The 12,158-nt window shown below is 34.9% G+C and overlaps 1 protein-coding gene across 1 annotated transcript; it reads left to right on the plus strand.

Annotated features, from left to right (window-relative positions):
- Positions 1-212: 212 nt before the first annotated feature.
- Positions 213-11,691, plus strand: LOC113078565 (neuromedin-K receptor-like). Its single transcript, XM_026250865.1, has 4 exons — positions 213-284; positions 4,766-4,876; positions 7,098-7,294; positions 10,429-11,691. The coding sequence occupies exons 1-4, from the start codon at positions 213-215 to the stop codon at positions 10,715-10,717; spliced, it is 669 nt and encodes a 222-aa protein (XP_026106650.1). The 3' UTR covers positions 10,718-11,691.
- Positions 11,692-12,158: the final 467 nt, after the last annotated feature.

Here is a 12,158-nt window from a genome sequence, read left to right on the forward strand (position 1 = left end):
GACCGTCAGCTTGACCCAGCCAACTTGCTCAGTTGGTACAGTTCTGGAGTTTCTGCAGCCAGGTTCGCTGCAGGGTTGACCCACTCCACACTGAAGGTTTACGTGGTGACCATTGCGGCCTACCATGTTCCTCTCGATGGTCACTCTTTGGGAAGACACCCCCTAGTTACATGTTTCCTCTGTGGTGAGCTGAGACTGAGGCTCACCACAGCATGGCCAAAGCACTTCTATACCCTCAAGCGGGTTGTGTTCCTAAAGTTCCCTCTGTCACACCACAACCGATAGTACTGTAGGCCTTCTGCCCTCCTCCTTTCCGAGAGTCCGACCAGAATAAGCTAATTGTATGTATCCAGCTCGAGCGCTCGACACATACGTCCAAAGAGCTGTCCTGTGGAGAAATCGGACCAATTGCTAGTGTGCTACGGTCCCCCCAAAAGGGGCTTTGCTGCATCTTAGCAGATTCTTAGCTGTTGGATAGTCAAGGCTATCAACACCACCCAAGACTCTGGTCTTCCTCCGCTGTTGGGAGCCAAGGCTCACTCCACATGGGGTATGGCAGCCTCCAAGGCCTGCTTAGCAGGTGCGTCCATGCTGGACATCTGCAACACTGCGGGGTGGTCCACGCCCTCCACATTCGCCTAGATATGCCAGTTACTCCAGACGCTCCTGTTCTCTCGTTCTAAGCTGTGCTCTTCGGATACACACTAGGCAGGGATTTTTTAGTCTGGCAGCATGGGCACCTCGTTCCCCATAATGCTTTCGATGCAGCTTGAGCTCCTGAAGAGGAACATCTCTAGGTTATGCATGTAACCATGGTTCCTCGAGGGAACGAGACACTGCGTCTCGATACCATGCCCCCGGCACCCCTGCCTGCACTTGCTTGTACTCGAAGCTGATGTGGCATGTGGTTTTATAGCTTCCTGGTCACTTACGTCAACCCAAGAAAAAAAAATATTTTCCTTATTGAACCACCCATAAAACCCTATAGTTACCTTATAATTTTGCAGAAAAATAAGAATTAAGTCATAATTATAATATTTATTTTTAAGGCATGACATCACGTGAATATGGGGAAAAATATATAATAGGTATAACTAATAGCTTCCCCCGCCGGTTGATTACATTTTTTGGTAACACTTTAGAATACTGTTTCTTACTTACTACATTACCAATAAGGAATTATTCAAGAACTAACAGGTGATTATTCATTAACACTTAACTCACTACTGTTAACTACTAAGAAAGATGTGTTAATTAATCAGTATTTAATATAATTTTATGATTGTGTTAAGAAACAGTTAGCTAATAAGTAACTAATATATTCTGTGATACCTCCTGAAGAACTACTATTAATTATCTACTAGTTAAGGTTCAAGAAAAATAACTATGAAATAACTACTACTGAACAGTTATACGCAAATAATCACTATAATAATCAGGATATGTCCCACATATCAAGTACTTGAGTAAAAGTACAGATACCCCAATAAAATATTACTCCAGTAAAATTATAAGTAGGCCTATTCATTTTCAAAATTACTTGAGTAAAAGGACAAGTACAAAGTACTACTACAGTAGCAACTTTGTTACAGCCCAGTTATAAGACTATAATGGAAATGAAATATGTATTTTGTTTGCTTGTAAATGTTTAACTTTTATGAAATGTGTGTTAAATTATTTAAAATGTGGGCAGTATGTTAAAATGGAATAAAATATGCTGTATTAAGAAATGTTCTCATCTGAAATAAAAAGATGTGAGTATTTGACAAAGTTTATGATTACTTTTTTTTTTTTTTTTTTTGGTCAAAATGATGTAGTTTATTATTATTTACCAAAAGGTTCACTTTAGAATTCTGTAAGTCCTGCAGAATTTTTTGATAATTAATTATTAATTACTAATGGGTTCCCTATGTTTTCACTTTAGAATACTGTTTCAGATTCTAAGTAATTACTGAGGAATTATCTAATAATTATTTATTAATTACTAATGGGTTCTCAACATTTTCACTTTATAATAGGCCTAATGTTTCAGGTTCAAAATAAGTCCTGCAGAATTATTTGATACTTAATTATTAATTACTAATGGGTTCCCTATGTTTTCACTTTAGAATACTGTTTCAGATTCTAAGTAATTCTTCAGGAATTATCTGATAATTCTTTATTCATTATTAATGGGTTCCTAATATTTTCACTTTAGAATAGGCCTAATGTTTCAGGTTCAAAATAAGTCTTGCATAATTATTTTATAATTCTTTATTAATTACAAATTGGATACCTGTATTTTCCTCAGGCTTCGCCTAACATACCGAAATTGAATTAATTATAATGTTGTATTTGCTGAGGAGGCACACATACAGTACTGTATATAAAATATAAAAACTAAAGTAAGTTATCGCAAGGCACTGGAGTCATGGTGGGGTCCCTATTGGAAGCTGATTTCTTACAAAACACACTCACAAAACAATTTACTACTTAGGCAAAACCTCTATTTAATGTATTGCATTTATTAAGATTGCATTTTCATACTACTACTACTATTGCTAATAACATTTATATGAAAGGGTCACAATTTAATGTAATTGTGTAAAACTGTTCATTAGTAGTTACTTCAGTTATTTTTCTTGAACCTTAACTAGTAGATAATTAATAGTAGTTGTTCAGTAGGTATGACAGAATACATTAGTTATTGATTAGCTAACTGTCACTTAACATAATAATACAATTATATTACATACATACTAATTAACACATCTTTCATAGTAGTTAACAATAGTGAGTTAAGTGTTAATGAATAATCACCTGTTAGTTCTTTAATAATTCCTTATTAGTTATGTAGTAAGTAAGAAACAGTATTCTAAAGTGTTACCCATTTTTTTTTTTGCAAACAAAGTTTTCATTAATATTATATTTAAAAATGCAAACAGGGCATTATCTAATTAAAAGGCACTAACTTGCATACATTTCCATAACCAAAATCTAAACACTGAATTAAGCCAGGTTCAAAATTTTTGTTTCAGTGTATTGACATATTAGAGTCAAATGTTTTCACGAAGGGGAATTTAGATTTTTTTTTTTTTGTAGCATTCTCGGTTGGTTGCCTAAACAACTGCTGTCATGATACTGCTGTTAAGGAGACAAAGGCACAATTACGATTATAACAAATAATTAAATAGTAATCCACATGAAAAAGAGGGTCTAACACACAGGATAACATTCATCAATACCAGACAAAGGAAGACAGGACAGACTACACTTTAAACAGGGGAGCAAATGAAGATAATTAACCAGACACACCTGAACTAAATGTCATAATAAAATGGAGACAGAAACTAGGTCAAACATACTGTAAGCACATTGGGGAAAAAACACAACAAAACGTCCATGGGGGTGACAACTACATTAAGCATTAAACTTCCTATATTAAATAAACTGGTTTCAGGCAGGGTGTTTCTAGTCTTTCATCAGCAGTGGGGCACAGGCCCCACATTTAGTATAAATGGTTGTTAATTGCCTTTACTTGCAGTAGTTCATTGTGCACAGAATAAAGATATTCTTCACCACTGACCATCAATATTATTAATTTGCAAGTTTGGTTTTCTACAATGGATTATAGGTCAATATCCTCCTCCATTACTCTTTTTGTTTTCTTTTTTACAAACTGTCCCATTACTATTTCGATTACTATTGGTGAAACTGCTGTAGATTTTTCAGTGTGTGGTTGAACTGTCCTAATGAATCAAACTGAATCACAAAGAATTCATGACATTTTTACAAACCAGTTTGACCTATTAGATCACAAGAGTGATTCATTTGTGAATCAGGCGTCCCTAGTTCTGATGCATTTGTTAGATTATGTGGGAAAATGATTGTTACATTATAATCTTCATTGACGAATTCAAGGATTCATCTGTTATATTCACTTCATTATTACAGATGTTTATGTAGGCTACTTAAAACTATAGGTATTGTTATTGTTTGGGAAAGCCTGGCAACCTTTCGGCAAATTTAGATTATGTTGCTTCTTTCACATTTCATGACACTTTCAATTTAAAATCTCCAGTTGTGCTGGGGTACAATTATGTTTAATTTTAAACTAAAACAGATCGATGTGACTACAACAAAGTTTTGGACCTTTGGTTGTTGTATATACTACATCAGAAATAAAATGTCTGGTGAATGTTCTTAAAAGGTTCATGAAAATAACACAACCACTGCTTTATGATTCCATTAACCTAATGGTAATGTAAAAAAAATATATATATAAGAATTTGCCAAAATTAAGGTTAGACGCTCAATTTCCAGTGAGCCCAGGTTGTTCTTTTGGGTAGTTTACCAGATTTGATGTGTCTGCTCCACAGATTTTTGTGTGTGTTAAAGAAGACTGCCACATTAAAGTTTGAGAACCACTAATCTAGTAAATTATTAGTCAACCATTGTGACTCATTATGAATGACTAGTAGAGTAAACCTGAAATGATGAATTCATGATGTTAAAGACACGGAGACTATTTCGAAACTATCTTCTTTTTTCTTGAGTGCCATTTCTTTGTCGTCTCTCTTATGATCTATATCAGTGTTTTGATCAGTACTTTGTTATCTAGTTTCCAATTCTTCATTCTACAATCTTAAGAATGATCTCCCGTCTCTATTTGCCACAGTTGTGCAGTCCCTATTCAAGCGCCAGTCACCAAAAGGACTTCTATTTCAGTCTGCGTGTCCTTGTCTTTTCTCTATCTCTGAAGTGATGAGGCAGGGCGAGATAACAGAAACAAACAAGTCACTCTGTTGTGGTGACAAACGCAGTGCCCTTCTTTCAGCTCTTAGTATGCAGAAGCTTCTGTCTGGAGACGTATCAGGAGAGAAACGTTGGCTTGAAGGTGAGCGTGAGTGGCAAACATATAAGCTCTCCTTTTACCCCAGCAATCCTTCTCACTTCCACCTCCTGCTGAAATGTAGATCAGGCGCTATATCTGATTGTGTCTTAGAAATGTTAGGGATATTCTTATGGCATCTCTAGGAAAAACAGAGACATTGTGGAATACTGATGGAAAATCATAACAGGATTTCTTTGAAGAGTTTGAATTACAGAATTAGATATGCATTTTATGTGTCATACATGTAATTTTTCTGAACATATTAATGGCATAACTTTAACAGTGTCAGTGAAACACTCTTGTGTAGTCCTCTGATCTTTACTTTGATTGATGTTTCACGAATATTCATATTCATAATTTTAGAGTTGGCTGATATATAAACAAAAAAAGCCTTTTGATTCTACAGCACATATATATCTTGATATTTATATACAGTATTACTCTGAATATGCACACACACACACACACACACGCACGCACGCACACACACACACATATATATATATATATATATATATATATATATATATATATACATATATTTAAAAGAGCTGCTTTTAACATCGACATCATGAATATATTTCTGGGACTAATAATTATACCTGATTCTTTTAAGCAAAAAAGGTTAATTTATACATACAACCCTAATACTAAGGAACACATAAACAACTTAAACTTATAAATGCAATGCACAACTCAAGAGAAAAGTTCTGTCTTAAGTATATGTCTGTCTGTGTCTGTGCAGTTTCTGTTGCAGTGTCTGCTGACTCCATTACAGTTCAAGATTTCTGTTTTAGTTAAAAATGGTCAAAATGTCTACTTGCAGAAATGACATTAAAGTTTTAATGATCAAACCCTAATGAAATGCCTGATTACATGTCCTTTTTAATATTAATATGTCAAGGGCCAAATGCGTGGATAGTAGTATTATATTCATTTGTTCATTAGTTCATTGATTCCTGAGGTGGAGCACTCTAGGGATTTTCAGATTGTTAGAGGACCGCGGAAAGCTCCACTCGCTGTCTCAGTGGGATGGCGTGAACAATGTAATTAAATTCATTAGTGGATTGAAGTAGCCAGCTCCTCCAATCAGACTTTATGAAGTGGTTACAGAAACAATTCACCTCTTGAAGGATGGGAAATGGATTTGTTATGGCAGAAGCCCCTGCAGGGCCAGAAGGACACTTGCTTGAAGAGAGAGCATAGTTTGAGGACCAAATGAACCTGACAGAATGGAGAATACACAACAGTTTGACAAATGACAGCAGAACAGTAAACACATTAGAGGACTGCATGAGAAGCTACAATTTTTACATGAATTGTGGCATTTGCAACTTTGTCAACATACAATTTTTAGGCTTTGTATTTATTTTTTCACACCACAGAGCACTTATTCCATTAAGACCTCATGTGGTGTCCTTGCTCTGCTGGAAATGTGTTGCCCAGGGTTTTCTTTCTTGCTGCAGATGCATTGCTTGCCCAGAGTGTCTAAGCTTGTTGATGACATGACCAAGATTTTGGTATCCTGACAGTGTTTTGTGCTTTTGGGTGTGCCGGATGCTGTGTGATTTGAATGACAAGCAATGTCTTAATGAATTAACATAATGAATTAAAACATAGCCGTATAACTATTTGTGATGTAATTGCTCCTCCACTGTTCTCTTTGTTTTTGTATGCGTGAAATTAGGTCAGTCACAATGTCAAAATGACGAGCACCACTTGTTTAGTATAGGCTATTTATGTGATGCGATCTGGGAAAACCTGTCGGATGTCGTGCTGGGTTGTTTTCAGGAAATTTGAATAAGGTCAACTGTCAATTTTTTGTCAAAATTGAAAATTCATTCAACTATTAATTTAGAACATCTTGAAAATATCTTGGCAAATTTCACTTGTTCAGTGCAAAAAAAAAAAAAAAAGTGCTGCATTGGTGCTTTGTTTTATCTCTACAAAAATAGTTAACCCATCAAAATGAACCATGTAACATATATAATAAATGTATATCAATGCTAATTTCTCGCCAGTCCTGTGCAAAGTTTTTTAAATTTTTTTTATATATATCGTGAGAATACTATTCGTAATAGTATTAACAGTATAATAAATAACTAGTATTTTATATATACATTGTGACATTGATATTTATCTCATTTATTATTTATTAAACACACACCAGTTATAATGCATTACCATGTAATATTTCACTTTTGCCTTCATTGTCTTTTTCCAGGTGGTGAAAATGATGATCATCGTGGTGGTGACCTTTGCCATCTGCTGGATGCCATACCACGTATATTTCCTCGTTACAGGGTTGAACAAGCAACTGGTTAGGTGGAAGTTCATTCAGCAGATCTATTTGTCAGTCATGTGGCTTGCCATGAGCTCCACCATGTACAACCCCATTATTTACTGCTGCTTGAACAGCAGGTAAGACTCAACTTAGAGCATGCCACAGGGATTCATGACACAAATGCATTTTGTCATAGCAACATGAGTGTTGTTCCCTCTGTTTATTGCATGAATAGGCCATATCATGCAGTAATCGACATACTTGAGACGTTCCTCTTGTGAATATTACTCATAAATCAATGATTGAAATTAAAGTGTTTTTAATAATCATTCCAAGAAAATGACAGGTATAGGAAACAGGCTTAATCTGATGCTGTGTGAATTACAATTTTAAGTTCTAAAAACACAGAAAATTTATGAATTCATTAATTAAATTAAAGCGGCCATGAACTGTCATAAAACATAAAAAAAAGAAAAAACATAATTAAGAAATAATAGGTTATTTTCTGTCCTGTTTTTAACTCCTCTCATCAGAAAACTCAGTTTGAGTAGGTGTAGCGGATTTTAGACTCAGGAGTAAATTCCAGCTGCTATGATTGGCTAACAGTTGTGTGTGTTTGACAGCCCACATCCTTCATAGATGGACTTTGCTGTGATTTAGTTCAAAGACGCATAAATACTCAGTACATTTTAAATGATCTGTAATAACAGACAAAGCTAAAGTGATCACGCAATTAAAAATAGTTACTCACTCAAATTTGTGTGGTGCAACTTTACTGCCAGTTCCAATACAGTCGGCATAGCATCATCTTTTAGTTTCAATCTTCATGAAAATCCTACGTCAAATTGTGCCTTGTTTGTAAACAGATCTGAAGTAAGATGAAGTGAACAAAGGATCTAGTTCTTACTGATGTAGTCTGGCACTTCATAAAAAATAAGGTTAATCAAATAAAGTTATCATTTTGTTTTTGCGTAGACCGGCATTCACCTTTCTTATTTACACTGCATGCATGATTTGGTGGGCGGGGCTAAACAAGCATTGATGTGGAAGCAGGTGTTGATCTTTTTCTACGGAGGCTGTATTTAGACACAAAGTTGCACATTCCACTAGCTTTAGGCTTTAGTACTGTATAAGCTGTTTAACAAGAAAGTTCTGAAATATACAGAATGTTTTTATAGCACAATGACCTCATGTCAAGAGATCAAGGGAATTTGGTTTTCTCAGTTCATATCTACTTTAACGTAACACTATTCTAATCTTTTCCTATCTTTATTTACTCATCTTAATGTCGTTTCAAACATGTATGCGGACATTTTTGTCCCAAGGAACATGTGAATGTTCTTAAAAGTTTTCCTTTCTTGTTTCAAAAGTTGTAAAGGTGAGGGTGAATGAATAATGAAAAATGGGTGAACTAGTTCAGTGCAGCGTAACAAATCTTTATTCATCCTGTGTATAGCCGACAGAAAATAAGACATACAGATGTGAATGACAACAGCACAGGGACTATTAGAAAGCCTTTTAGAGTCAATGATTTTTATCCAAGGATTTAATTAAAGGAATGTTCCTGGTTCAATACAAGTTAAGCTCTATCGACTTCTTCCTTGGTGTGTCACCACAGAAGAAAATTTCGACATTCTTTAGTTTGTTAAAACTAGAAGTCATGTTTAAAGCACATTTACATTGGAAGAGACTGCTCTGATTAAAATGTTCGCTGTTAAAAAGTAAAAAAAAAAAAAAAAAAAAAATACACCACATTTTAATGAGATTAGTGTGATTAAAATATGTTTATATCCAGATTTCAACTCATTTAAAGCCAGTACATCTATTAAGAAGCACTGTAAAGAAAATACCTCACAAGTATTACATTAGTAATAAAGTCCTACATGCCTAGGATTATTTTTGCTAAATTATTTATAGTGAATATTTAGAATTTATTTAAGATTAAAGACATTAGGTCTGTCCACTTAGACATGTTCAATAAAATGCACATTTTATTTTTTTATTTCATGGCTATACAAAATCATTGACATTAAAAACGGTTGTGTCAGGTTTGGTTAAAGGCTTACTGTACCTTACTATGAGAGCTATATAGAAGTCTGTTATATGGCTCCCCATAATGACCTTTACTCAGCGCTGCAGTTTTTTTTTTTTTTTTTTGAGCGCTCTACCAGTTGTAGCCTGGCAACTGTTGCTATCCACCATTAACGTGATCAGTCTGGGACAGCCATAACATTGACTTTATGTAAATGCACCACAGATGGAATACACGGCTAAAATGCAAGACTGAATGATAAATAATCCACATCTATTTTCTTCAGGTCCCATTTGGCTCAGTTCAAAATGAACAGTACTGGAGCATGACAATTTGCAACCATATGCTATCCAATAACCAGAAAATCATTATCAAAGAGTTGAATACAACGAAAAAAAAAAAAAAGACTCTGATATCTAACCTGTGATATTGGTTTTCTCTTTGTCCTGTGCAGTACTTGGACTTCACAAATTTATCGTGTTTAATGGCTTTTGGCCATTTGCAAAGATTTTTTCTTACCATTTTCATTCTTATGAAAGCCTGTTTGCACATCAGGGTAAAAAAATAATATAAAAATAAAAAAGGTAATTGTAAAATAAAGTTTGAAATAACAAACACTGTGTTAAAATTTGTAGTTGCAACATATAAAAGTGAAAGAAATAAAATCATGCATTAAGGCCCCACTTAAAAATAAATATACTAAAATGCATTTGAAATGCATTCATCTCATCCTTAGTATATTACAAATACATGTATATTTTTATGTATGTAATAAAAATACCCTACAAGTGTATCTTTAGTATGCTAAACTGGTATCCTTAAAGTCTGTTAAACTACAACAACTAATTGTGTACTTAATGCATTGTAATTGTGAGGAAGTAGGGCTGAGGTCCAACTAAAGATATATTAAAATATATGTCTTAAGCCGGTGGGGTATATTTTTAACAATAGTCAAAAAAAAAAAAAAAAAAAACACATTGTATGGGTCAAAATTATTCTAAATTATTCAAAAATTTTTCTTTCATGCCAAAAATCATTAGGATGTTTTAGGCTTATTAAGAAATGTGCATTATGCACATTATAATTTTCATATCAGTAAGTCTCAAGCGATGTGTCAGTAAATATTTTTAGAGATTTTAACTAATGAAATAACTGTATTTTTAATATATTATTGCATTTTTGCACATAGATTTGTTCAGTTTTTCATCTGGCTTTGTATATGTCCTTGTCTGTGCTCAGGTTTCGGGCCGGCTTCAAACGGGTTTTCCGCTGGTGCCCTTTTGTGCGGGTGTCAGACTATGACGAGCTTGAGCTGCGGGCCATGCGGCATAAAGTAGCGCGCCAGAGCAGCATGTACACACTCTCACGAATAGAGAGCACCATCGTAGCTGTGTGTGACCCCTCAGAGCCAACCGGTCACCTAGGCCGAAAGAGCCTTCACCACCACCAGCACAACGGCTGCTCCAACCCTAACAAGAGCAAAGAAGTGACGTATATGCCGAGCGACCTGAAGGAGGAATTCTGCTGAGATGGACTTTGACGTAAGATTTGTACTGAAGTACCAAGAACAGCCGTTTTAACAAAGCCTCATTCTGTAAATGGGAAGGAGGTGATGAGAATTGAAAAGTAGACTGTTTATTTGTCATATCGTTAATTGAAAATATGAGTGTATAACACATAAACATCATCCTCATACAGTAATGTTTTGTGGCGTATGTCTGGTGCGCTATGCCTTAAAAAAAATTTGAGTCACCCCCAGCACTCATCACCACAAAGACCAATATTGTCCAGCATCTGAGGAGCACTTTGTCTATAGCAGAAATTGTAGATAGCGGCTGCCCTTTGATGCCAATCAGGTCCTCTTTCATCATGTGGTTAGCAAGGACAGCATGCTACCTGAATGCCAAAGTTTTGATTTCTCCCTGGAGCTCAACGCTCAATTCTTGTTAAAATCTCTCATGTTTGAAAAGGTTGAGACCGATCCTGAGCTGGTAAATAAGCAGGTGTGTTTCCAGCACACGAGCTGCTTGGCTGAATCGTGTAGGGAAATTTGTTAGCTTCATATTCTTTCCTGTTTCATCTAAAACATTTAATGTAATTGATGAGATGGTAAACCAATTGTGCATCATCGTATTAGCATAACAAAGATCAATTTTGAAATTTGACCTTGTAGACTGCTACTGCACTATATGTATGTACAGTATGGTATATATTTTCTGTTTGCATGGAATAGCTGGATGACTTGTTCATTTGGCAGAGAGCACTGCATGGGATGCTGTATCCCTTTCGTGCAATGCATATTACTTTTCATGACCATTCATTTCCAGTGTGATGAAAGAACCGTCAGTTTTCTTTGTTGTTACTTGGTTTCGTTGGTCTGCTGATCAAATTTTTATTTTTATTTTACAATAACTAGACGCTATATGCTAAATTAAACATGGACAGAGCAAGGTCTTGACAAAATAATGTAGCATGATGCTGTTTGAAATGTTTGCATAATGTGTCCTGGGTTTTTAAAATATAATGTGCAGTCGTATGCATTCGATTGTGCAAAAAAATGCAGTACATTAAACATTATTACAGCTGAATTTTCAGCATCATTACGCCAGTCTTCAGAGTCACATGATCCTTCAGAAATCATTCTAATATGCTGATTTGCTGCTGTCTGTTGTAACATTGGAAATGTCTTACTGTTGTTTTGATCACTATAATGCATCTTTTATGACTATAACTATTAATTTCTTACTAACATAACATTTTTGGTGATGTAAACTGTTCATAATATACTTCAGTTTCACATTTGCAAATAGTATGCTAGCTGGCACATAATTGAAAAGCTTAAAATTAGTTAACTCTTAATCAAAACGTATACAATGTAAAATTAATCATCTAATGCCTAATCAGCCCAGCTGATTAATCACTTCAACTGATCAAGAATGAAATATTATACTGTATTTGATCCAGAACAT

The sequence above is a fragment of the Carassius auratus genome, unplaced genomic scaffold, assembly GCF_003368295.1.
Source record: "Carassius auratus strain Wakin unplaced genomic scaffold, ASM336829v1 scaf_tig00026006, whole genome shotgun sequence".
NCBI classification, from domain to species: Eukaryota; Metazoa; Chordata; class Actinopteri; order Cypriniformes; family Cyprinidae; genus Carassius; species Carassius auratus.

Excerpts from the sequence above, each read along its gene's own strand:
- LOC113078565 (XM_026250865.1), top strand. The coding sequence starts at position 213 with ATGGCCAAAGCACTTCTATACCCTCAAGCGGGTTGTGTTCCTAAAGTT. Across the intron at positions 4,877-7,097 it reads AGAGAAACGTTGGCTTGAAG|GTGGTGAAAATGATGATCAT; the intron begins GTGAGCGTGAGT and ends GTCTTTTTCCAG. Across the intron at positions 7,295-10,428 it reads TACTGCTGCTTGAACAGCAG|GTTTCGGGCCGGCTTCAAAC; the intron begins GTAAGACTCAAC and ends GTCTGTGCTCAG.